Consider the following 20,092-nt stretch of genomic DNA (forward strand, 5'->3'; position numbering starts at 1 on the left):
ATGAAACTTAATGCAGCAGTTTTCGTTGAAAACTTTGTGCAGAGATCAAAATTCTGCGACAAAATTTAGGACAAATTAAAATGTCTTTAACGTTAAGGATCATTTCAATTCTTTGTCCTTTTTAATTGCTCTCAAACGAAGTAGCAATTATATTAGTCCTGTAGGCCTTTTTCATGCGATTTTTCGCTTGGCCGATTTTTTCTCGGACGCTTTTGACATTTCGTCCTCAAAATCGGCATAAACAGGCAGCACCCAGCTGGCATTAAGTGCTCTTAAAGCCTTTTGCCCCCGACCACCGCGCTGTTGCCTCCCACCCACTGTTGCGCACATCTCCCCTCCCTCCCCATCGGCCCCCAGTGCAACACCCCCTCCCTCCCCCCCCCCCCCCCCCCGTGGCTACGTTCGAGCAACCGATCGATTGAAACACGCAACTTTATACTTATTTTCACAATTTTTTTCGAGCGTTTTGATATTTTTTGTCATTTTTTGAGTTCATTCAGAACTAAGAATCAAACAAGGGTTTTAAAACCTCTAGGGTTTTAAATTAGGTTTTTGCATAGTTCCAAGTGCTAGCGGTTAGGTTTCAACATTTTAACATCATGAAAATTAGCATTTTCTTTTGACAAAACGCAAAATTTTTTTCAGTTTTTGACATTTATTTTTCATTATTCAGGTCTTTCCAGTCGCAACGGCCATGAAACGTCCTTAAATACTTGAAATTAAGTCACTGAAAAAAAAATTATTTGCCATGTAATAGCCTTCAACTTTTTAATATGACAAATCTTTTTGATAAAAATTTTTGACAATTTTGTATCGGTTCTTAGGTTTCTGCAGCCTCAAGAGCCGAGGAAATTCCTCTAGGGTATGACAATAGTTTGTTGTGTTGTTTCTAAATGTGATGAAATGTTTGTCAACACCACGAATTTTTAGCCTTTTTATTTTACAAAAATTGCTATTTTCTTTCAATTTTTTTGACATTTATTTTCATTAATCATGTTTTTCAGCCTAAGAGACAATCTCTGTTAGCGTTTGATAATAAAATACTGGAAAAAGTTTTTTTGACCATGCATTAGTGTTCAACTTTTATTATCACAAATCTTAGCTGTCTTTTTGTAAAACTTGCAAGTTTTCTTTCAAGTTTTTAGAAAATTTTTGTCATTTTTTAGAGTTATGTATTTCAGGAGCCAAAAAATCTCCCCTATGGTTTATTGCTAGGTTACTGCAATGATTCTAGATGTAAAGGAATAATTTTTAAGATTTTAATATCTGCGAATTTTAAAAAGTATTTGCAAGTTTTGAATATTTGCATCTTTTTGAATTTTTTTATCGTTTTTCGGCACCAGAGTCCTAGGGACCTCCTCCAAGGTTTGATGATAAACTTTTGAATAGTTTCTAGAGTTAACGGAATGGTTATAATTTTTTAAATAACTCTCGCTGAAGCAATTTTTTTGATTAAATTTAATTTTATTTTTCAAATTTTTAGAAAGTTATTATCAAGTTCCAAATTTATGGACCTTTATGAGCCACTGAAACTATTTAAAGCTTCAAATAGGGATACCGGATAGTGTCTTGAGACAAAGAGATGATTTTGAATATTTTACTGTCTTGATTTTTAGCAAGATTTTGTTAATATTTGCAATTGCTTTCAAAATTTTTGATTATTTTTGCCTGTTCTGAGTTTATTGATCATTAGTGGCCAACGAAGTTTTTCAAGTCTCGCAGATGGGTTACATGACATAACTCCAGAGAAAAAAAATACTTTTAAACAATTTCACAGTGAAACCTGAAGTTTTTCTTTTAAATTTTGCAATATTTTAAAATCATCAAAATTTATCAGTTTTTTATTTGAATTATTTTTTAACAAGGCTACAAAACTAAAAGTTGCAGAGTCGAATCAAGCTAAAGCTAGCCTCAAAAAAAACCTTAGCTAGCTACTGACGAAATCAACCGCTCGCCTGTGGTTTGAGAGCAATTCGCCCGACGTTAGTCCTTTTGTTTTATCTCATTGCTTCAATTTGAGTGTAAATTTTTATTGAAATCCACATATCAAGAGTCATCAAAAGTCATAAAAAGTTTTGCGTAATCATAGTGTTTGCAGGACAAAAAAACGGAGCTCCCCAGTAATATGTGTTGCAACCTCTACTCTACAGTTGTTTTTGCAATTACAATATTATAATACTCGGCAATTATTATTTTGCAGAGATCAAATTTCGTCGACTCCTCCTAAGACAACTAGGATTTCTACTTCTCTCTGCAGGAGGAAATAATGAACTCAAATCGGCGTTTGGAAATAAAATTTATAGCAACTCGCCGCTGCTTTCTGTTGCTCAAGGACTTTTCAAACTGGAACAACAAAATAGAAAATCAGAACGTTATTTCCGTAAGAAACTCAATTCTGAATTTCACAGAAATTTTGATGAGGTGCTCAATTTTATTATGACGCTATATTTCAGACGCCTGCTTCCTATATGAAAAACGCAGTAACTTCAAAAATCAAACACATCAAATTTCAAAAGTTTCAACACATTGCTTGTAAGAGAGCACGTCTAAAGGTTAACATGGCGACTCGGTAATGTGCAATTGCACATAAGGTTCCGACCCCGCTCATCCACAATTTTGGCATGATTGTCAACCAAATGAAGAATATAGAAAAACCCAAAAATTAAAGTATTTTTTAAAAAAATTGGTGTATGAACGAAACGATAGCCTCCAAAGCAAATAACTCAGTGGTGTAGTGAATAATGGTGCATTAGATTGATGAGATGTGCAAATAATAAGAAAGCGAGTCAAGACGAACAGCAAAATCAAACAACAACAACAAAAAATAATTAGATCAAAATATTCATGTCCGTTTTAAAAAAATTACAATTCAAATTTTTTGAAAAAGGCTTGGTAACAATTAAACAATAAAGAACAAAAACAGTAAAGTTGTAAATTTCGCTTATTTTTTTTGAAACAATTAAATTCAAAGTAATGAAAACCATTACAAATAAACTAAAATAACCCATAACTGTACGATTACCAATTCTTCTTTAAAAGGAATTAAAAACTGCTGTTTTTCGTTTTTTATGCGGTTACAAAAAGAACAAGAAATAGACGCCCAACAAAAAATCAATTGAAACTTGGCAGAAAACGCTTTCGAAACCGTAAAGCCATATTATGGCCATCAAATGATTCAATTGCCACTTTCTGCGAGCACCGATAATGTATTATGTAATCTTTTATTAAAGAAGTTAGGTAACAATTAAATTAAAATGAAAAAAAATGCAAAATTAAGTAACACTTTAACTTTTTTTCGAAAAAAATATTTCCAAAGACATGAACGCTATTAATTACACAATGAAATAATTAAATAGGTTCGTTTATTCTTCCAAAGCAAGCCCCTGAGAAATGCAATTATCCAGAATATGTCTTATGTCTACAAAAAGAACGACCAATGTGACAAAAATCAAAAACTAATTTACTTTTTTTCCGTGTCGAAGCCAGTAAAGTCGACGAATTCTTTAAAAACATTAGATTCTGTGACACGAATACCCCTTGAAACCTTCCTTTGACAACACAATTTTCATATTTTTTCGTAATTAACTAGATAAGATAACAAACAGACAATAAAAGGAGCAAAGTTGCGAATTACAAAGTGTCTCTTTTTAGTTTATAAAACTTTTTTTTCAGAGTCATGAAAGCCCTCAGCCATCTACCAATACCAGAAAACTGGATTATCTATTTTTCATCAGAACCCAATGATATCGAGTTCTTGTACTGGAATTTTCATACGACTAAAAAGACAAAGTCAAAAGGACAGTTAAAGACAAAATTTGAAAAATAAAATTAAATTCTTCGAGAAAGTAGTGTCGAAGCCGTTTAAATCATACTGTATATGTTCACGGATTATCAATGGTGTCTTATTTTGAAATCAATAATGTGATATACGAATTTTCAATAACGTGATAATGTGACAAAACTAGAAAAATTGAAAAATGGACAATCAATGTGACAATTTTTTTTTAAAATGTGAAATCTAGCAATATCAAAGCAAGAAAAACATAACTTAAAGCATAAAACCACAATAATGATTGAACTTGATTTCAATAGAAAAAGAAGTATTCTTTCTTGCTGACGATAAGCTAAAAGTTGACTAAATTAGGAGAAAAATAGAGGCAAATTTCAATAAACCAATATTTATATAAAAATCAAATATTTTAAAAGTCGAAACAACCATAAGCTTTCATGTAATCAAATAGATATAGCAATGTGGAGTTATTTAGAAATCCATTTGGACCTATAGTTAGTGAGCTTTGGTTTGAAATGCTCTGTTATTTAATTAATGTAGAGAAGATCAATTTTTTTTAAAAAAAAAGACCAACTGATTACAAACCGAATTAATTTTGGATTATAGCAGCCCATGATTGGTCCAAAACCAGCCCTGCTGATAATGTTTTCTATAAGGATCACTTAATTTTTTTTATTGTTCTAGGTATTGATGTTTTGTTAGTTAAAAACTCAAAAATAGATGCTGCGTTTTTGATAATCAACGAATAATTTTTAGCAAAAACGGCAAAGTTTTAATTACAGAGCACTGTCAACGGAATTTCAAGCGGAGAAAGCCTCATTTTGAGTCTAATAAGATTGTGTTAGTAGTGTTTGGGTCTGTACTTCCTGTAAAAATAATCACACTAGACTAAAGGAACTTATTTCACGCTGTTTTTGATAAAAAATTCTTAATTTTGAAATATTTAGAAAGATTTTTGACAAAAAATTTATTTAAAATACCCTACAATAAAAAATTTTGTCGCTTTTGTCTTTACAAATAAAAATCAACAACACTTTCTAACGAAATTGACAATTTTTAGCTAAATTCTGGAATTCACTCTGTTTTCTCAAAATTTAAACCTCGATAAATCCCTGTAAAAAACAAAATTTAAAACTTTTTAATTCCATATTCTACGCTGGACAAGCTTGCTAGTGATACCAGTTTCAACTCTCTACGATGAAAAAATCGATCGGCCAAAATTGACTGAACAAAAAAACCATTTGAGTGTATAGTTCCTTCGCCCTCAACATGGGTCGGAACAAAAAGGCTCTCTTCCTCAGCTTAAAGTGGAAATTAATTCACTTTAATCTTGATATTCAGGTGGCATTTAACATTATTGATTATTTCTTTTCTCATTCTCATTTTGCTTCAATTGGAGAATAAGTTTTCATCAAATTTAACTTATCTGGCCGGTCACTGAAGGCTTTGAGTAAAGATACTGTTTGAAAAGTACAAAAAATGGTATACCTCATTGTTCAGTTTTGCTTCCCCTCCACTGTTACCTATATACCGCTTGAAATTATTTTTGAACAGTTCAGTGTAGGGTATCGCTTTTATGCTGATAATAGTTTTTATTTTGTGGCCAGCAAAAGTGGGACACAGGCTGCTTGCAGATCTGTCTTAATATTCTTTTCCCAAGTGATTTTGTGGAGCGAAGCAAATATAGAACAGAGAAAAAACGGCGTTTGTGTTTGTTTGATTAGAAAAATGTTCCTTGCAAGAATATGGTACGTTTTGACCGAATAATCGCCATAAATTTTAAAGGTTTTAAGTTTGGACATGCATAACAGCTGCTCTTCTTCAAATACACTGGTTCTGTTTGCTCAAAATGTTAACATTATTGTGCAATTTGTACTTTATCAGTAATTCAGTGAACTAATATTCGCCATTTTTACAAACCACGTCAGGGCATTGGTAATTTTGCAGCCACGTTTTTGTAAATCGTACTGCCGAAGACCTCCTAAATATCAGGCAAACAAAAAAGCGCATGATGAGTTCAGCGTCTAGATTACTTCTCCGACTTTCACCAGGAATAATAACTTCCAGTTAAATGAAACTGCTACACCAGTTAGCCTCTCAAAAGAGCTTTTTTTTTAAAATTACCGTTTTTTTGGCTTCGTATAGATCAGCTGTATGCAATCACAGTCTCATCACAGCAATTGTAGTTTAATGAAAAAAAGTTTACCCGATGTCAATATGAATGACTAAAATCTAACCGTACACACTCTATGGAAAAAAAATTTTGAGAATTTGAAAAATGCGAAAACCTAAAATAGAAATATAAAGAAAACTAGAAAAGTAATTATGAAAGCAATTAACAATTGTAATAATAATAATAATAATAATAATAATAATAATAATAATAATAATAATAATAATAATAATAATAATAATAATAATAATAATAATAATAATAATAATAAAAGTAAGCAAAATAATAATAAAATTAGCAAAAAAGATAAGAAAATAAAAAAAAGATGAATTAAATAATAAAAAACAATAATAATATTAATAATAAATAAAATAACAGTAAGAATAATAATATTAATCGTATATAAAAATTATTTAAAATAATAAAATATTTTAAAAAAAACTATATGAGACAGCTACACAAGTTGGCGTTTCAAATGCGTTATCTATGTAAAATTACTTTTTTCGAGCTCTGTATAGTTCAACTGCATGTAAGAATTTCATATCAGCAATTGAAGTTTATCGGAAAAAAGTTTCCCGATAACAATATGACCAAAATCTAAGGGTACCAAGTCTAAGAAATTTCATTTTTGAGGCATTGAAATTTGCGTCAACATAAAACAGTAATATGAATAATAGTTTAAAAAAATAATAACGAAAAAAAAATAATAATAGTAAAAATAATAATAGTAAGCAATTTATCAACATTTACAAAAAAAACAATAATAAACAATAATTAATAATAGTAAAAATAAAAATAGTGAGCAAAATAGTAAGACAAGCTTTCTAGTGATACCAGTCTCAACTCTCTACGATTAATATATCGATTGGCCAAAATTGACTGAACAAAAAAACCATTTGAGTGTATAGTTACTTCGCCCTCAACATGGGTTGGAACAAAAAGGCTCTCTTCCTCAGCTTAAAGTGGAAATCAATTCACTTTTATCTAGATAATCAGGTGGCATTTAAAATTAACGATCATTTCATTTTTCATTCTCATTTTGCTTCAATTGGAGAATAAATTTTCATTAAATGTAACTTATCTGGCCGCTCACTGAAGGCTTTGAGTAAACATACTGTTTGAAAAGTACAAAAAAAGGTATACCTCATTGTTCAGTTTTGCGTCCCCTTCACTGCTACCTATATACAGCTTGATATTATTTTTGAACAGTTCAGTGTAGGGTATCGCTTTTATGCTGATAATAGTTTTTATTTTGTGGCAAGCAAAATTGGGATACAGGCTGTTTGCAGATCTGTCTTAATGTTCTTTTCCCAAGTGATTTTGTGGAGCGCTTTTTTTGTGCAATTTGTACTTTATCAGTAATTCAGTGAACTGATATTTGTCATTTTTACAAACCACGGTAGGGCATCAGTAAATTTGCAGCCACGTTTTTGTAAATCATACTTATGAAGACCTCCTAAAAAGCAGGCAAAGAAAAAAACGCAAAAAGAACTCAGCGTCTAGATTACTACTCCGAATTTCACCAGGAATAATAAATTCCAGTTATATGAAACTGTTACACTAGTTAGCCTCTCAAAAGAGCTTTTTTTCAAAATTACCGTTTTTTTTTGGCTTCGTATAGTTCAGCTGTATGCAATCACAGTCTCATCACAGCAATTGTAGTTTAGTGAAAAAAAGTTTACCCGATGTCAATGTGAATGACTATAATCTAACCGTACACACTCTATGAAAAAAAAATTTCAAGAATTTGAAAAGTGCTGAAACCTAAAATAGAAATATAGAGAATGCTAAAAAAGTAATTCTGAAAACAATTAACACTTGCAATAATAATAATAATAAAAGTAAGAAAATAATCATAAAATTAGCAAAAAAGATAAGAAAATAATAAAATATAAATTAATTAAAAAAAACAATAATAATATTAATAATAAAATAATAATAAAAATAATAATATTAATCGTATACAAATTTCTTTAAAATAAAAAAATATTCAAAAAACTATTTGAGACAGCTACACAAATTGGCGTTTCAAATGCGTTACCTATGTAAAGTTACTTTCTTCCAGCTCTGTATAGTTCAGCTGCATGTAAGAATCTCATCTCGTGGCGTGATAGCCGAGAGGTCAGGTGTGTGATACAGACACCAATTATCGAGAGATCAATCCCCTGCCTCAGTGAAGCTGTCTGTGTAAGGATGAGCTCATACTTAACTATAGCTTCAGTTTGATCGTAGCCTGACCAATGTTGGCTGCAATGATGGTACCACGTGAAAATTTCAGACGCAAAAAAGTGGCCATAGTCGCCAAAAAAGAGCAATGTTGATCATAAAAAGAACAGTCTGAAATGTGGGGAATAATAAAAAAAGGGCAGCTGAGAACAGGCCGCTGTGGCTTTATGCTGTTCCGCTGTGATTACGCAGGAACAAATTATTTTTATTATATTATCTCAGCAATTGAAGTTTATCGGAAAAAAGTTTCCCGATAACAATATGACCAAAATCTAAGGGTACCAAGTCTAAGAAATATTATTTGTAAGATATTGAATTTTGCGTAAACATAAAACAGTAATATGAACAATAGTTTAAAAAAGTAATAACGAAAATAAGAATAATAATAGTAACAATAATAATAGTAAGCAAACTATCAACACTTAAAATAAAAAACAATAATAAACAATAATTAATAATAGTAAAAATAAAAATAGTGAGCAAAATATTAAGAACATTAACAATCTTAAACAATAATAATAAAGATGAAAATAAATATAATGATATTATAAGTTTAATAACATTAATTATACAAAAATTAAAATTTGTATATTAATAATTTTCTTAATAGTAAAATTCAAAAAATGAGCATAATAAAGTACCTTGAAATATGTTAACAAACATTTTATAATAAGGATGTTTTTAGTGGGATCAATGGCATTATTACTGATATCAACAAAAATCAAAATAAAATTGATAGAAACATTTTTTTTAAAAAAACGTGTGATCTTCTGCATAGTTTTTAGAAGGCTAATGACGAACACTCACTAACACTCACTAGCATGCCACAACACTGAACAAAAGCAGTTAATGTATCTTGAAAGGCGTTATTACAAAAACAGATATCACCGAATGTTCATCAACGGAAGCCATTCAACCAACCAGTTCCTACAGTATTTGAAAAAATTTTGCAGTCCTCCTAAATTGGATACTGTTGGCTTTTTCAAATACGTTTTTTGCGCAAATTGAGGATCCATATAGTATGAACTAAAAATAATTTTTTGAGGTTGTCCTTGAATCAAAAAATTTCAGACAATACTGATTTTAGAATGCAGTTGCACGTTTTGTTTGATGCAAACCTGGTCGTTAGCCTATAAACAATTACTGACCTACGACAGGTCTATACTAATTTTCCCATTCCCCTGACAGGTTTCTTAAAAGATCCTAGACGTTTCGAAACGCAAATGATCTTCAGCTCATTGAATGTAATTGACTTGAAAACTATTCTTATTTCACAATTTTTATGTCCTTTACCGTCATTTCAAGTGACGGTGTAAATTATTCTGACTCAAGCCTTTTTCAAAATTAATTTATTCACTGTCTTAGTATTTTTATTACATTGAAAATGAGGCTGTTCGCTCTCACAGGAAAAAAAGCATTTTGACTCTCCTATTGGTCTTGTCATACACGAATCTTCATAAATCATTTCTGTAAAATCTCATTTGATGTCATATTCAGCGCATTTAGATTTATTTCACGTATCATTTCTACTCTTTAAATGAAGTTACTTCCCGTATGCTGAGATAATTTCTGCTCAGACAAGTTAATTCTGTAAATCAGGCAGATTTTTTACCTTGTTGTGCGCATCCTGTTCAGATTTTCAATCAAAATCTTTATCTCGCTCTGCGTTTCCCCCATACAAAATTCTAGTGAAAACAAATTCAATCCAATTCCAATTCTTTCCGGCAAAACTTGCTAACAAAAGTTATGTAGAGTTTAAGCTGCGTTAAATACAGTGAATAAAATTTCTTGAACGAAATAGTGCAGTCATTGAAAATTAAACGAATTCTCTAGGGGTTGGTTCCTTCTCGGAAAATTTTGCGCGAGATCCTTCTCTCGGCTGGATATCTTTATATCTTTATTCAAGGTCGCTGTATTAGCAAAAGCAAATTTTATACTAGACACATTGCTTGGCTTAAAACCCAAAAGTATGCAATCGTCTTTTGAACCTCTCTATGACGAGACGACATCAGGATAGTCAGCGATTTCAGAAAAGTTGCTAGAAACGAAATAACAAAAGATGAATTGGCATGAAATACGTCAACGAATTGTCGGAGTACGGTTTTTGTATGGCAACAAGCCTTGGTCACTCGCGAATCAAAATCATAGTCGGCGTATATGAGTTTCGAGTGAGAAAACAGACGTCATTTCAATTGTTAGTAGTAAGTTAGAAGTAGAAGTTAGTATTGGAAGCCTTTTTTCGACCAAAAAATATCACGTTTTTTTTATTGACACGTTGTTCTAATCACAAAATAACTAAAAAATAAGATCTTCGACTACTCATCAGAGTTAAATTATAACAAAATTGACTGACCCTGAAGTCCAAAACGATCTACTCAAGAAAACCGTAGATGCTCAGAAAACTCCAAAAAGGAACCACCGATTTGCTGATCTAATTATCTGCTCAGACAAATTAATTCAGTAAATAAGGCAAATTTTTTAACTTGTTCTGCGCATCTTGTTCAGATTTTCAATAAAAATCTTTATCTCGCTCTGCATTTTCCCCATACAATATTCTAGTGAAAACAAATTCAATGCGATTGCAATTATTTCCGGCAAAACTTGCTAACAAAAGTTATGTATGAGTTTAAGCTCCGTTAAACACAGTGAATAAAATTTCTTCAACGAAATAGTGCATTCATTGATATATAAACGAATTCGCTAGGGGTTGGTTCTTTCTCGGAAAATTCTGCGCGAGATCCCTCTCTAGGCTGGATATCTTTATATCTTTATTCAAGGTCGCTGTATTAGCAAAAGCAAAATTTATACTAGACACATTGCTTGGCTTAAAACCCAAAAGTATGCAATCGTCTTTTGAACCCCTCTTTGATGAGACGACATCAGGATAGTCAGCGATTTCAGAAAAAAATGCCAGAAACGAAATAACAAAAGATGAATTGGCATGACATATGTCAACGAATTGTGTCAGAGTACGGGTTTTCTGTTGCAACAAGCCTTGGGCACTTACGAATTAAAATCATTGTTGGCGTATTTGAGTTTCGGGAGAGAAAGCAGACGTTATTTCTTTTGTAAAAAGTAAGTTAGAAGCAAAGTTAATAGTGGAAGCCTTTATTCGGCCGAGAAGTATCACGTTTCATAGACCGTTTCTTCTAATCACAGACTAACTAAAGAGGAAGATCTTGGACAACTTTTAGCGAAAACCTATGCAGATAGTTTAAAAATTTAACTTTGAGAACAAAGAGAGACCGCTCATCAGAGAAAAATTATAACAAACCTGACTGACCCTGACATCCAAAACGAACTACTCCAGAAAAATGTTAAACCATAGAAAACTCCTAAACTGGCAATCAATATGGAATTGGATATGAGGAATCAACACCATATTCAAGCACACAACCACACCCTTGCTTTGACAAAAAACGCTAATAATTTTTATAGTACTGCCTCGCGTCAAAATATGGCAATAAAAAATTTTCAATCCCAAATTAAATTCATTCGTGCTCGTTCGCATCACAGAGCCAGAAAATCATTTTAGCATAGTCCCCAGGCCATAAAGAGAAATGTATTGCACGAGGAGCGAAGTGTCAAGTTTGTAGTTTAACAAACGGTTATTCCGAGATGTGAATAATACTCAGACAACATAAAACCGCTTTTCAAAATACAAGTACTAGAGAAGCAATGGATGCAGTTGGACATAGAAATAGAAATGGAAACTCAGTCAATTTTGTTGAATTCAACGTTTAAATCCAAATCTATATGAGTATGAAAAGATAGTTGTTAGGACCATATTATGGTAGTAGTAACCAAAGAAAACGTTGAGAAAATAGAACGCATAAAAGTGCCACTCTTGAGAGGCACTATTACAGGTGAATCCAATGTTGGTGGATCTTGGCAAAGCTTGTAAAGTTCTCCACATATAACTTGCAGCGCATTGTGAAATCTTCAACACCAGTATTCTTTGTCAACAGAATTGAGACCCGGGATGAAGTCCGCGACCCAAGACAGGTATGGGCCAGACGGACTTGGGTCGCTGACAGGGGGTGTTAATGCCTCACATTAACTTCGATTACTTTGCCGCAATTGTAAGGTTGATTGTTATGACTTTATAACCCAAAATTGTAAGAGAATGAGAAGTCGACTGTAACCGTAAAATGTAAAAAGATGTTATTGATGTATAAATGAACCAAACAAGAGAAACTATGGGAATTGAAACCTTGAAGATAACCTTTATCAATGCGGGATCAAGCCTTATCATTTTTGGCGCTTTTGGAAATAATTACCACTAACACGACATATTGAACGGAAGCGTGCTCTACAATCCGAAGTGTTTGGCCCTCAATGGTTGACATTGGTTTAATGTGATTGGGTTGTGGTGAGATAGTCTCTATGAAATGGAGAAGCAGAGGCAGCAGAAACAACAGGAGATGGGAAGTCAAGTCTGACGAGCAAAGGGAAGCGTCTCACAGATAAGAAATGCATAAAATTTGTGAAACTATGAAGAGTCCGCATTAACATTTTCGTGACTAACTTCAGGTAATACCTATCCCCTAGAACACCACTTTTTCCTACTTGGGTTTTCATTTTCGGGAATTGTACAGTAATAGTTGTACTGCTCATTGAAATAATCAACAACTAGCATATATCGAACATCAAAGCATTTATTATAGTCGTGTGCGTATATTTTGAGTTGTTACATTAAAAAAAAATTCGGGTCCGCTGAAAAATTTTGCAAAGATTTTATTGACAAGCATGATGAAGAGGATCCAGCCAGCCCACTCAGGCCAACCTGAGCCATCAGCAGCTGCACCCAACAGCCTCCAGTGTTCTGCCAGCAAAACCAGCTTGCAGTAGAACCTCACTACTGCCCTCCAATCGCCAGTCAGCCCACTCAGGCCAACCTGAGCCATCAGCAGCTGCACCCAACAGCCTCCAATGTTCTGCCAGCAGAACCAGCTTGCAGTAGACTTTCACTACTGCCCTCCAATTGCCAGCCAGCCCACTCAGGCCAACCTGAGCCAACAGCAGCTGCACCCAACAGCCTCCAGTGTTCTGCCAGCAGAACCAGCTTGCAGTAGACCCTCACTACTGCCCTCCAATCGCCAGCCAGCCCACTCAGCCCAACCTGAGCCATCAGCAGCTGCACCCATCAACCTCTAGTGTTCTGCCAGCAGAACCAGCTTGCAGTAGACCCTCACTACTGCCCTGCAATCGCCAGCCAGCCCACTCACGCCAACCTGAGCCATCAGCAGAGCCAGCCCACTCAGGCCAACCTGAGTCATCAGCAGCTGCGCCCAACAGCCTCCAGTGTTCTGCCAGCAGAACCAGCTTGCAGTAGACCCTCACTACTGCCCTCCAATCGCCAGTCAGCCCACTCAGGCCAACCTGAGCCATCAGCAGCTGCACCCAACAGCCTCTAGTGTTCTGCCAGCAGAACCAGCTTGTAGTGCATCTGTCCTTCAGTGACACCTCCAAGTGACCCAAAAAAGTCACCCATTGTCCCCCAGGGACACCCCAAGTGATCTACAAAAGTCACTCATTGTCCCCCAGGGACACCTCAAGTGACGTACAAAAGTCAGTCATTGTCCCCCAGCGACTCCCCAAGTGACCCACGAAAGTCACCCATTGTCCCCCAGGGACCCCCAAGTGACCTACAAAAGTCACCCATTGTCCCCCAGCGAGCCCCAAGTGAACTACAAAAGTCACCCACTGTCCTCCAGGGACCCCCCAAGTGACCCTCAAAAGTCACCCGTTGTCCCCCAGCGCCACCCAAATGACCTACAAAAGTCACCCACTGTCGTACAGGGACCCCCAAGTGACCTACAAAAGTCACCCATTGTCCCCCAGCGACCCCCTCAAGTGAACTACAAAAGTCACCCACTGTCCTCCAGGGACCCCCCGAGTGACCTACGAAAGGTACCCATTGTCCCCTAGCGACCCCCCAAGTGACCTACAAAAGTCACCAACTGTCCTCCACGGACCCCCCAAGTGACTTACGAAAGTCATCTCTTTTCCTCCAGAGATCTCCAAGTGAATTCCAAAAATCACTATCTCACCTCTAAATGACCTCTAAAATGTCAAACGGTCACCACACTTGACCTCTAAGTGACCCCTAAAGGGTCAAAAATTAAACCTACTTGACCTCTAAGTGACATCTAAAAGGTCAAATAGTCACACCCCTTGACTTCTAAAGGTCAACCAGTCACCCTACTTGACCGCTAAAAGGTCAAACAGTCAGCCTATTTGACCTATAAGTGACCTCTAAAAGGTCAGAAGGTTAACCCACTTGACCTCTAAGTGACCTCTAAAATGTCAAATAGTCACCCCCTTTGACTTCTAAAAGGTCAAACAGTCACACTACTTGACCTCTAATAGGTCAAACCACTTGACCTCTTATAGATCAAACAACTTGACCTCTAATAGGTCAAACCAGTTGACCTCTAATAGGTCAAATCTGTTGACCTCTAATAGGTCACACCACTTGACCTCTAATAGATCAAATCAATTGACCTCAAATAGGTCAAACCACTTGACCTCTAAGAGGTCAAGCCACTTGACCTCTGATAGGTCAAACCACTTGACCTCTAATAGGTCACGCCACTTGACCTCTAATAAGTCAAACCAGTTGACCTCTAATAGGTCAAATCTGTTGACCTCTAATAGGTCACACCACTTGACCTCTAATAGGTCAAACCAGTTGACCTCTAATAGGTCAAATCTGTTGACCTCTAATAGGTCACACCACTTGACCTCTAATAGATCAAATCACTTGACCTCTAATAGATCGAATCACTTGACCTCTAATAGGTGAAACCAGTTGACCTCTATAAGGTCAAACCACTTGACCTCAAATAGGTCAAACCACTTGACCTCTAATAGGTCAAACCAGTTGACCTCTAACAGGTCAAATCTGTTGACCTCTAACAGTTCAAACCACTTGACCTCTAATAGGTCAAACCTGTTGACCTCTAATAGGTCGATCTACTTGACTGCTATTAGGTCAAACCACTTGAAATCTAATAGGTCAAACCACTTCACCTCTCAGTGACCTCTAAAAGGTCAAAAAGTCATCTCACCTGACCTCTAAGTGACCGTTAAAAAGTCAAAAAATCACTCGTTGTGACCTCCAAGGGGCCTATATTCACTCCATTTGACCTTTCAACTTCCTCTAAAGTTCAGATAGTCAGTCCAATAAAGAAAATGGGAGGTCGAAAGCCATCAATAGTTGGAACAGTTAGATTGTTTCACTGAAAACTAAACATTGTCAAAGAGCTCAAACAGTAGCTAGAATATCAACTACACTCAGGTCTGGAACCCGAAGTTGTGTCAGTAACACAAGATGAATTCAAGAAAACAATGTCACAGCTAGATGAGATTGTCGACCAGCTTACACAATCCGAAAATGTGGACGCTGAAGACTCTCTCAACGATGCAGCATGTTTGACAAAGCTAAAAGTAGAAATCACACAAAACTGTAAAGAAGCATTATTTTTCCTTCAGAAATACTTCAACGCGTCCAAGCAGCGCCGCTTCATCACGCAGTAACCGGATACCGGTTCCCTCTGCACCTGAGTCTCCAGGAGTTGTCCAATGCAAGATAACCGACAGCGACAAGTCAATAATTTGGAAGACCAGCAATCAACATCCAACCCGATTATTATCCATAGACAAGTGCAGTCCGCCATGGGAGTTTTGCAAGAAAACTCTAATGGAGCCATCAGTTCTTGTGTACAAAATAGTCTCCAGCCATCAGCACTGGAACAAACAGACTCTGACAACGTAGCAAGCAATCAACATCAGCCCCTTCAACCAATAGAACCGATTGTCAATCCAACAATTGTTACGCAGAGCTCTATTGGGGCAACTTGTGCGTTCCCACAATTGTCTACAGCTTCAAATATTCAACTGCCAGTTTTTAGTGGAACACTCCCTCCGGCTAAAAATACTTTCCTTTCTGCCAGGCCCATTAATAACACCGGCCTCTTTGAAAACGTAACTGACCATAGAACACCTGTTCTAGATTCTTTCGGCAATCGTTTCCCAACGCCAAGCCATTCCGGTCCATTTCAGTCATATTGCCCAAATAGTTGGTCAAACTTAGCAAACGGTAGTTTTGAGCCCTCAAACGTAACCCCTCGTTGACCTGTTTACCCAAGCAGCCAAAGCTTTGGTAATCAAAACTCCAACCCCTATCGTCAACGGAACATTCACCGCTCAGTAAAGCTGCTGGACATCCGAATTCAGAAGTTGGATGGAGACCAAATGAAGTGGAACGAATGGAGCAGCATGTTTTCTTCGACCATCCACAACAACGAAGACATCACTGACACTGAAAGAATGAGCTATTTGCAAAGTTTAGTCATTGGACCGGCAAAGGATTTCATCTCCGGCTTTCTTTGCAACCCAAATTTTTACTCTTCCGCCCTTAAAGAGCTCAACAGACGCTTTGGAAACCCGCAAAACGTTGTCGGTGCCTTAACAAAAGAACTAGAAGCTTTCCAAAGACCGGCTATGAATGACCACTCAGCTTTAATAGCTTTCGCTTCGCTGTTAAGAAAGGTTGTTCAGACGTTTGCCTCACATGGCTTCAGTGCCGACCCAAATGCCACGCACTTGCTCAGGATAGCCCGAGATAAACTACCAAACCCAATCAAGTTGAAGTGGACCGAACATGTTGTTGACAACGACTGGACAAATCCAGGTCTCACAGAGCTTTCCGATTGAATCGATCGGCAATCTAGAGCCTTAGAATAATTACAAGACGCATTTTTATCAACCACTAACAACCATTCAAGTCAACAAAACCAATCACAGGGTTCAAAATCCTTCAACAATCGGAATAAGAACTAAAATCGTACAAACTGGAAACAGAATTTCCCCGGAAGTAAAAGCTCTAACCCCAGCAATAAAAGCTTTGAAAATAACAGTAGAGCAAATAGAAACATCGATAATGCAAAGCCTCAGCAATGGATGGCAAACAGTAACAACAACACGAAAGGAAGCTCTTCTTTCTCTGGTTCAAAGCAGCCTATGAGAAATGCAACCGCAAATAGGGGCAGAACAAAATGCCCGCTTGATCATCAAGATCACTACATTGGCAAGTGTCCGCATTTTCTCAGTCTCGATGTCAGCAGACGCAATAGCGAAGCAAAAAAGAACTCTTTGTGCTTCAATTGCCTAAGTACCAGTCACGCAGCCAAAAACTGCACGTCAAAAATTTTCTGTCGCCATTGCAATGGCAAACACCACAGCCTTCTCCACACAGACAGACAAAAGGCACCCGAATCTACAAACTTGACAGAAATTGATCTCCCAATGTGTGAACCATTGGACCAACAGGACAAAAGCAATGACAATCCAACCCAGGTTTACAATCCTGGTTTTCCACCAAGAACAAGAAATCAACTACAGGTGATACCTGTCACCCTTTTCGGAAATGATAATAACAGACATAATTGTTATGCCATTCTGGACAACGGTAGCACCATTTCATACGTCCTCAACACTACTGCCGACAAGGTAGGGGCTCCAAAAATTTCAGACTTTGATCTGAATGTGTCGCACGCATTTGACGAATCCGTCATGCACGCAAATCTTGTTCGCTTGGACATTGGAAAGCTCAATAGCGATCAACCACTCTTCCGTTTAAACAATGTCCATGCAGTGGGAAATTGGACTTTCAACGATGCACCTGTGAACGATTTGAACGAAGCATGTTCATCCTACCCTCACCTTCAACATATACATTTTCCTAAACTTAGTGATAACAAGATACAGATACTTTTAGGTATTGACGCTACCCAGTACATTCTGGAATGCGAGTTCCTTCAAGGAGCCTGAGGAAGCCCCTTTGCTTTACGCAATCTTCTCGGTTGGACAATTACAGGCCCAATTAAGCAAAAAACCGAGCCATTCCTGCAGGAAACAAACTTCCTATCACATAGATATAGAGCCTTTGACCATGCGCTCACAAATTTAACTGTTGATACTGAAAGACATTTCAGTGAATGTGTGACCAGTTTCTGGAAAATCGAGAGCACAGGAACCGAATTTGAAGAAACTGCAGATACTTCAACTGAAAGTAAAAAAGCAATTCAATTATTACAAGATACAATCCACCATATCGGAGACAGGTATGAAATTGGTTTACTTTGGAAACAGGACAGTAAATTGGAAAACAACTATCCGGTTGCCAAAGCACAGCTTGACAGCCTATAGCGCCGACTAAACAAAGATTTTGTGTTGAAACATTTGTATGGGAAAACTTTGAAAACAGATTTGGAGAAAGGTTATGTCAAATCAGTTACATTCTCAAATCCAGCACCAGAGAAGATTTGGTACCTTCCCCATCACCCTGTCACGAATCCCAACAGACCTGGGAAAATCAGGCGCGTTGCAAACGCCGCATCTGTTTTTAAGAAGCAGTCGCTAAACAAAAACCTTCTCTCAGGCCCCGACCTTCTCAACAACCTGGTTGGCTCACTACTTCGCTTTCGCCAGGATTCTGTTGCAGTAATGGCAGACATAGAGGCCATGTTTATGCAAATTTGCATACAAACAGAAGATCAGTCTTGTCTCCGTATTCTTTGGCCGTCAAAGAACTCCATACAGCAGTTCCAGTACACGCGACTCATCTTTGGAGCCAGATGTTCACCAACTACAGCAATATTTGTCCTCCAAGAAACAGCAAAAGACTTCGGAAACACCGCTACAAAAGATCTAATATTCAACAGTTTCTACATGAATGACTTTGTACATTCGTTCGTCAGTGAACAGAAAGCTGAAACTGCAGTTCAAGACTTGCGACAAACACTCTCTAAAGGAGGTTTCAGTCTAACTAAGTTTGTCTCAAACTCTGTTCAATGTCTAAGCAAATTACCCAAAGAACATTGTGACAATGAAAAAGACGAACATCGTGTCTTAGGCGTAATGTGGAATACGGTTAATGATACTTTCTTCCACCAGAAGCTTGCCAAAGTTCAGGAAGACAAAACGGACTACACACTCAGAAAGCTCCTTTCCTTAATTGCCTGCTTGCTCGGTCCATTGGGAATCGTTGCCCCATTATTGATTACACTCAAAATCATCTTGCAGGGTACTTGGAAAGAAGGACTTGCATGGGAGAGTCTCCTGTCAGATGAGAAACAGAAATCAATAAAAACTTGGATAGAGCAATATCTAAATGTGCCAGAAATATCAATGCCACAATGTTTTGTTTCTCCGAACGAATCATCTCCGATAAACCAGTTACATTGCCTCTGTGATGCCTCACAGCTGGCTTATGGAGCAGTCATATACATCAGATCTCAATCAGCTAACACCATTTCAACTGGTTTTGTCATAGCTAGAGCTAAAGTTGCACCACTAAAGCAAATCAGTATCCCGAAACTTGAGTTGCAAGCAGCCATGCTAGGATGTAGATTAATGCAATTTGTTTCCAAGCAGCTAACAATACCACCTACCTCGAGACACTTTTGGAGCGACAATGAAGCTGTCCTTGCCTGAATCAAAAGCAAAGACAAATTGAATACTTTTATTGCGAACAGAGTACAAGAGATCCGCAACAATACAAACGTCTCCAAGTGGCAGCATATCAGCGGAAAAGTCAACCCAGCAGACCATGTCTCCCCAGGAATACCAGCCTGTGATGTCAATAAGTTGTAGTTAACGCCTCCAGCTTTCCTAAGTGATCACGAAAGCCATTGGAGGAACTCCTTGGGTAACACGGAGGCGACAAAAGTCACAATGGAAACATCGAACGATGACTGTATTATCGACGTCAGCAGATTCTCAAAGTGGACGAAGTTATTGCGCTCTATGGCTTTTGTCATATGGTTCATAAAGAATCTCAGATCGAAACAAAGAGGCAAACTAGAACTCGGCGACATTAACGAAGCCCGAATTTA

At 36.7% G+C, this 20,092-nt stretch overlaps 2 protein-coding genes across 2 annotated transcripts; both read left to right on the plus strand.

Moving 5' to 3' along the window:
• The first annotated feature begins 15,542 nt into the window (after positions 1–15,542).
• LOC142336044 (uncharacterized) lies at positions 15,543–16,910 on the plus strand. Its single transcript, XM_075384578.1, has 2 exons — positions 15,543–15,641; positions 16,431–16,910. The coding sequence occupies exons 1-2, from the start codon at positions 15,543–15,545 to the stop codon at positions 16,908–16,910; spliced, it is 579 nt and encodes a 192-aa protein (XP_075240693.1).
• A 1,791-nt stretch (positions 16,911–18,701) lies between these two features.
• LOC142336114 (uncharacterized) lies at positions 18,702–19,691 on the plus strand. Its single transcript, XM_075384708.1, has one exon. It carries the CDS (start codon positions 18,702–18,704, stop codon positions 19,689–19,691), a length of 990 nt encoding a protein of 329 aa, XP_075240823.1.
• Positions 19,692–20,092: the final 401 nt, after the last annotated feature.

The sequence above is a fragment of the Convolutriloba macropyga genome, chromosome 1, assembly GCF_964194025.1.
Source record: "Convolutriloba macropyga chromosome 1, txConMacr16.3, whole genome shotgun sequence".
Classification (NCBI taxonomy): Eukaryota; Metazoa; Xenacoelomorpha; order Acoela; family Convolutidae; genus Convolutriloba; species Convolutriloba macropyga.

What these genes read in the sequence shown, in the direction of transcription:
- LOC142336044 (XM_075384578.1), top strand. Translation starts at nt 15,543, where the DNA reads ATGTCACAGCTAGATGAGATTGTCGACCAGCTTACACAATCCGAAAAT. An exon ending in CATGTTTGACAAAGCTAAAA is followed by an intron (nt 15,642 to 16,430) that starts GTAGAAATCACA and finishes ATCCGAATTCAG; the next exon opens with AAGTTGGATGGAGACCAAAT.
- LOC142336114 (XM_075384708.1), top strand. Translation starts at nt 18,702, where the DNA reads ATGGCAGACATAGAGGCCATGTTTATGCAAATTTGCATACAAACAGAA.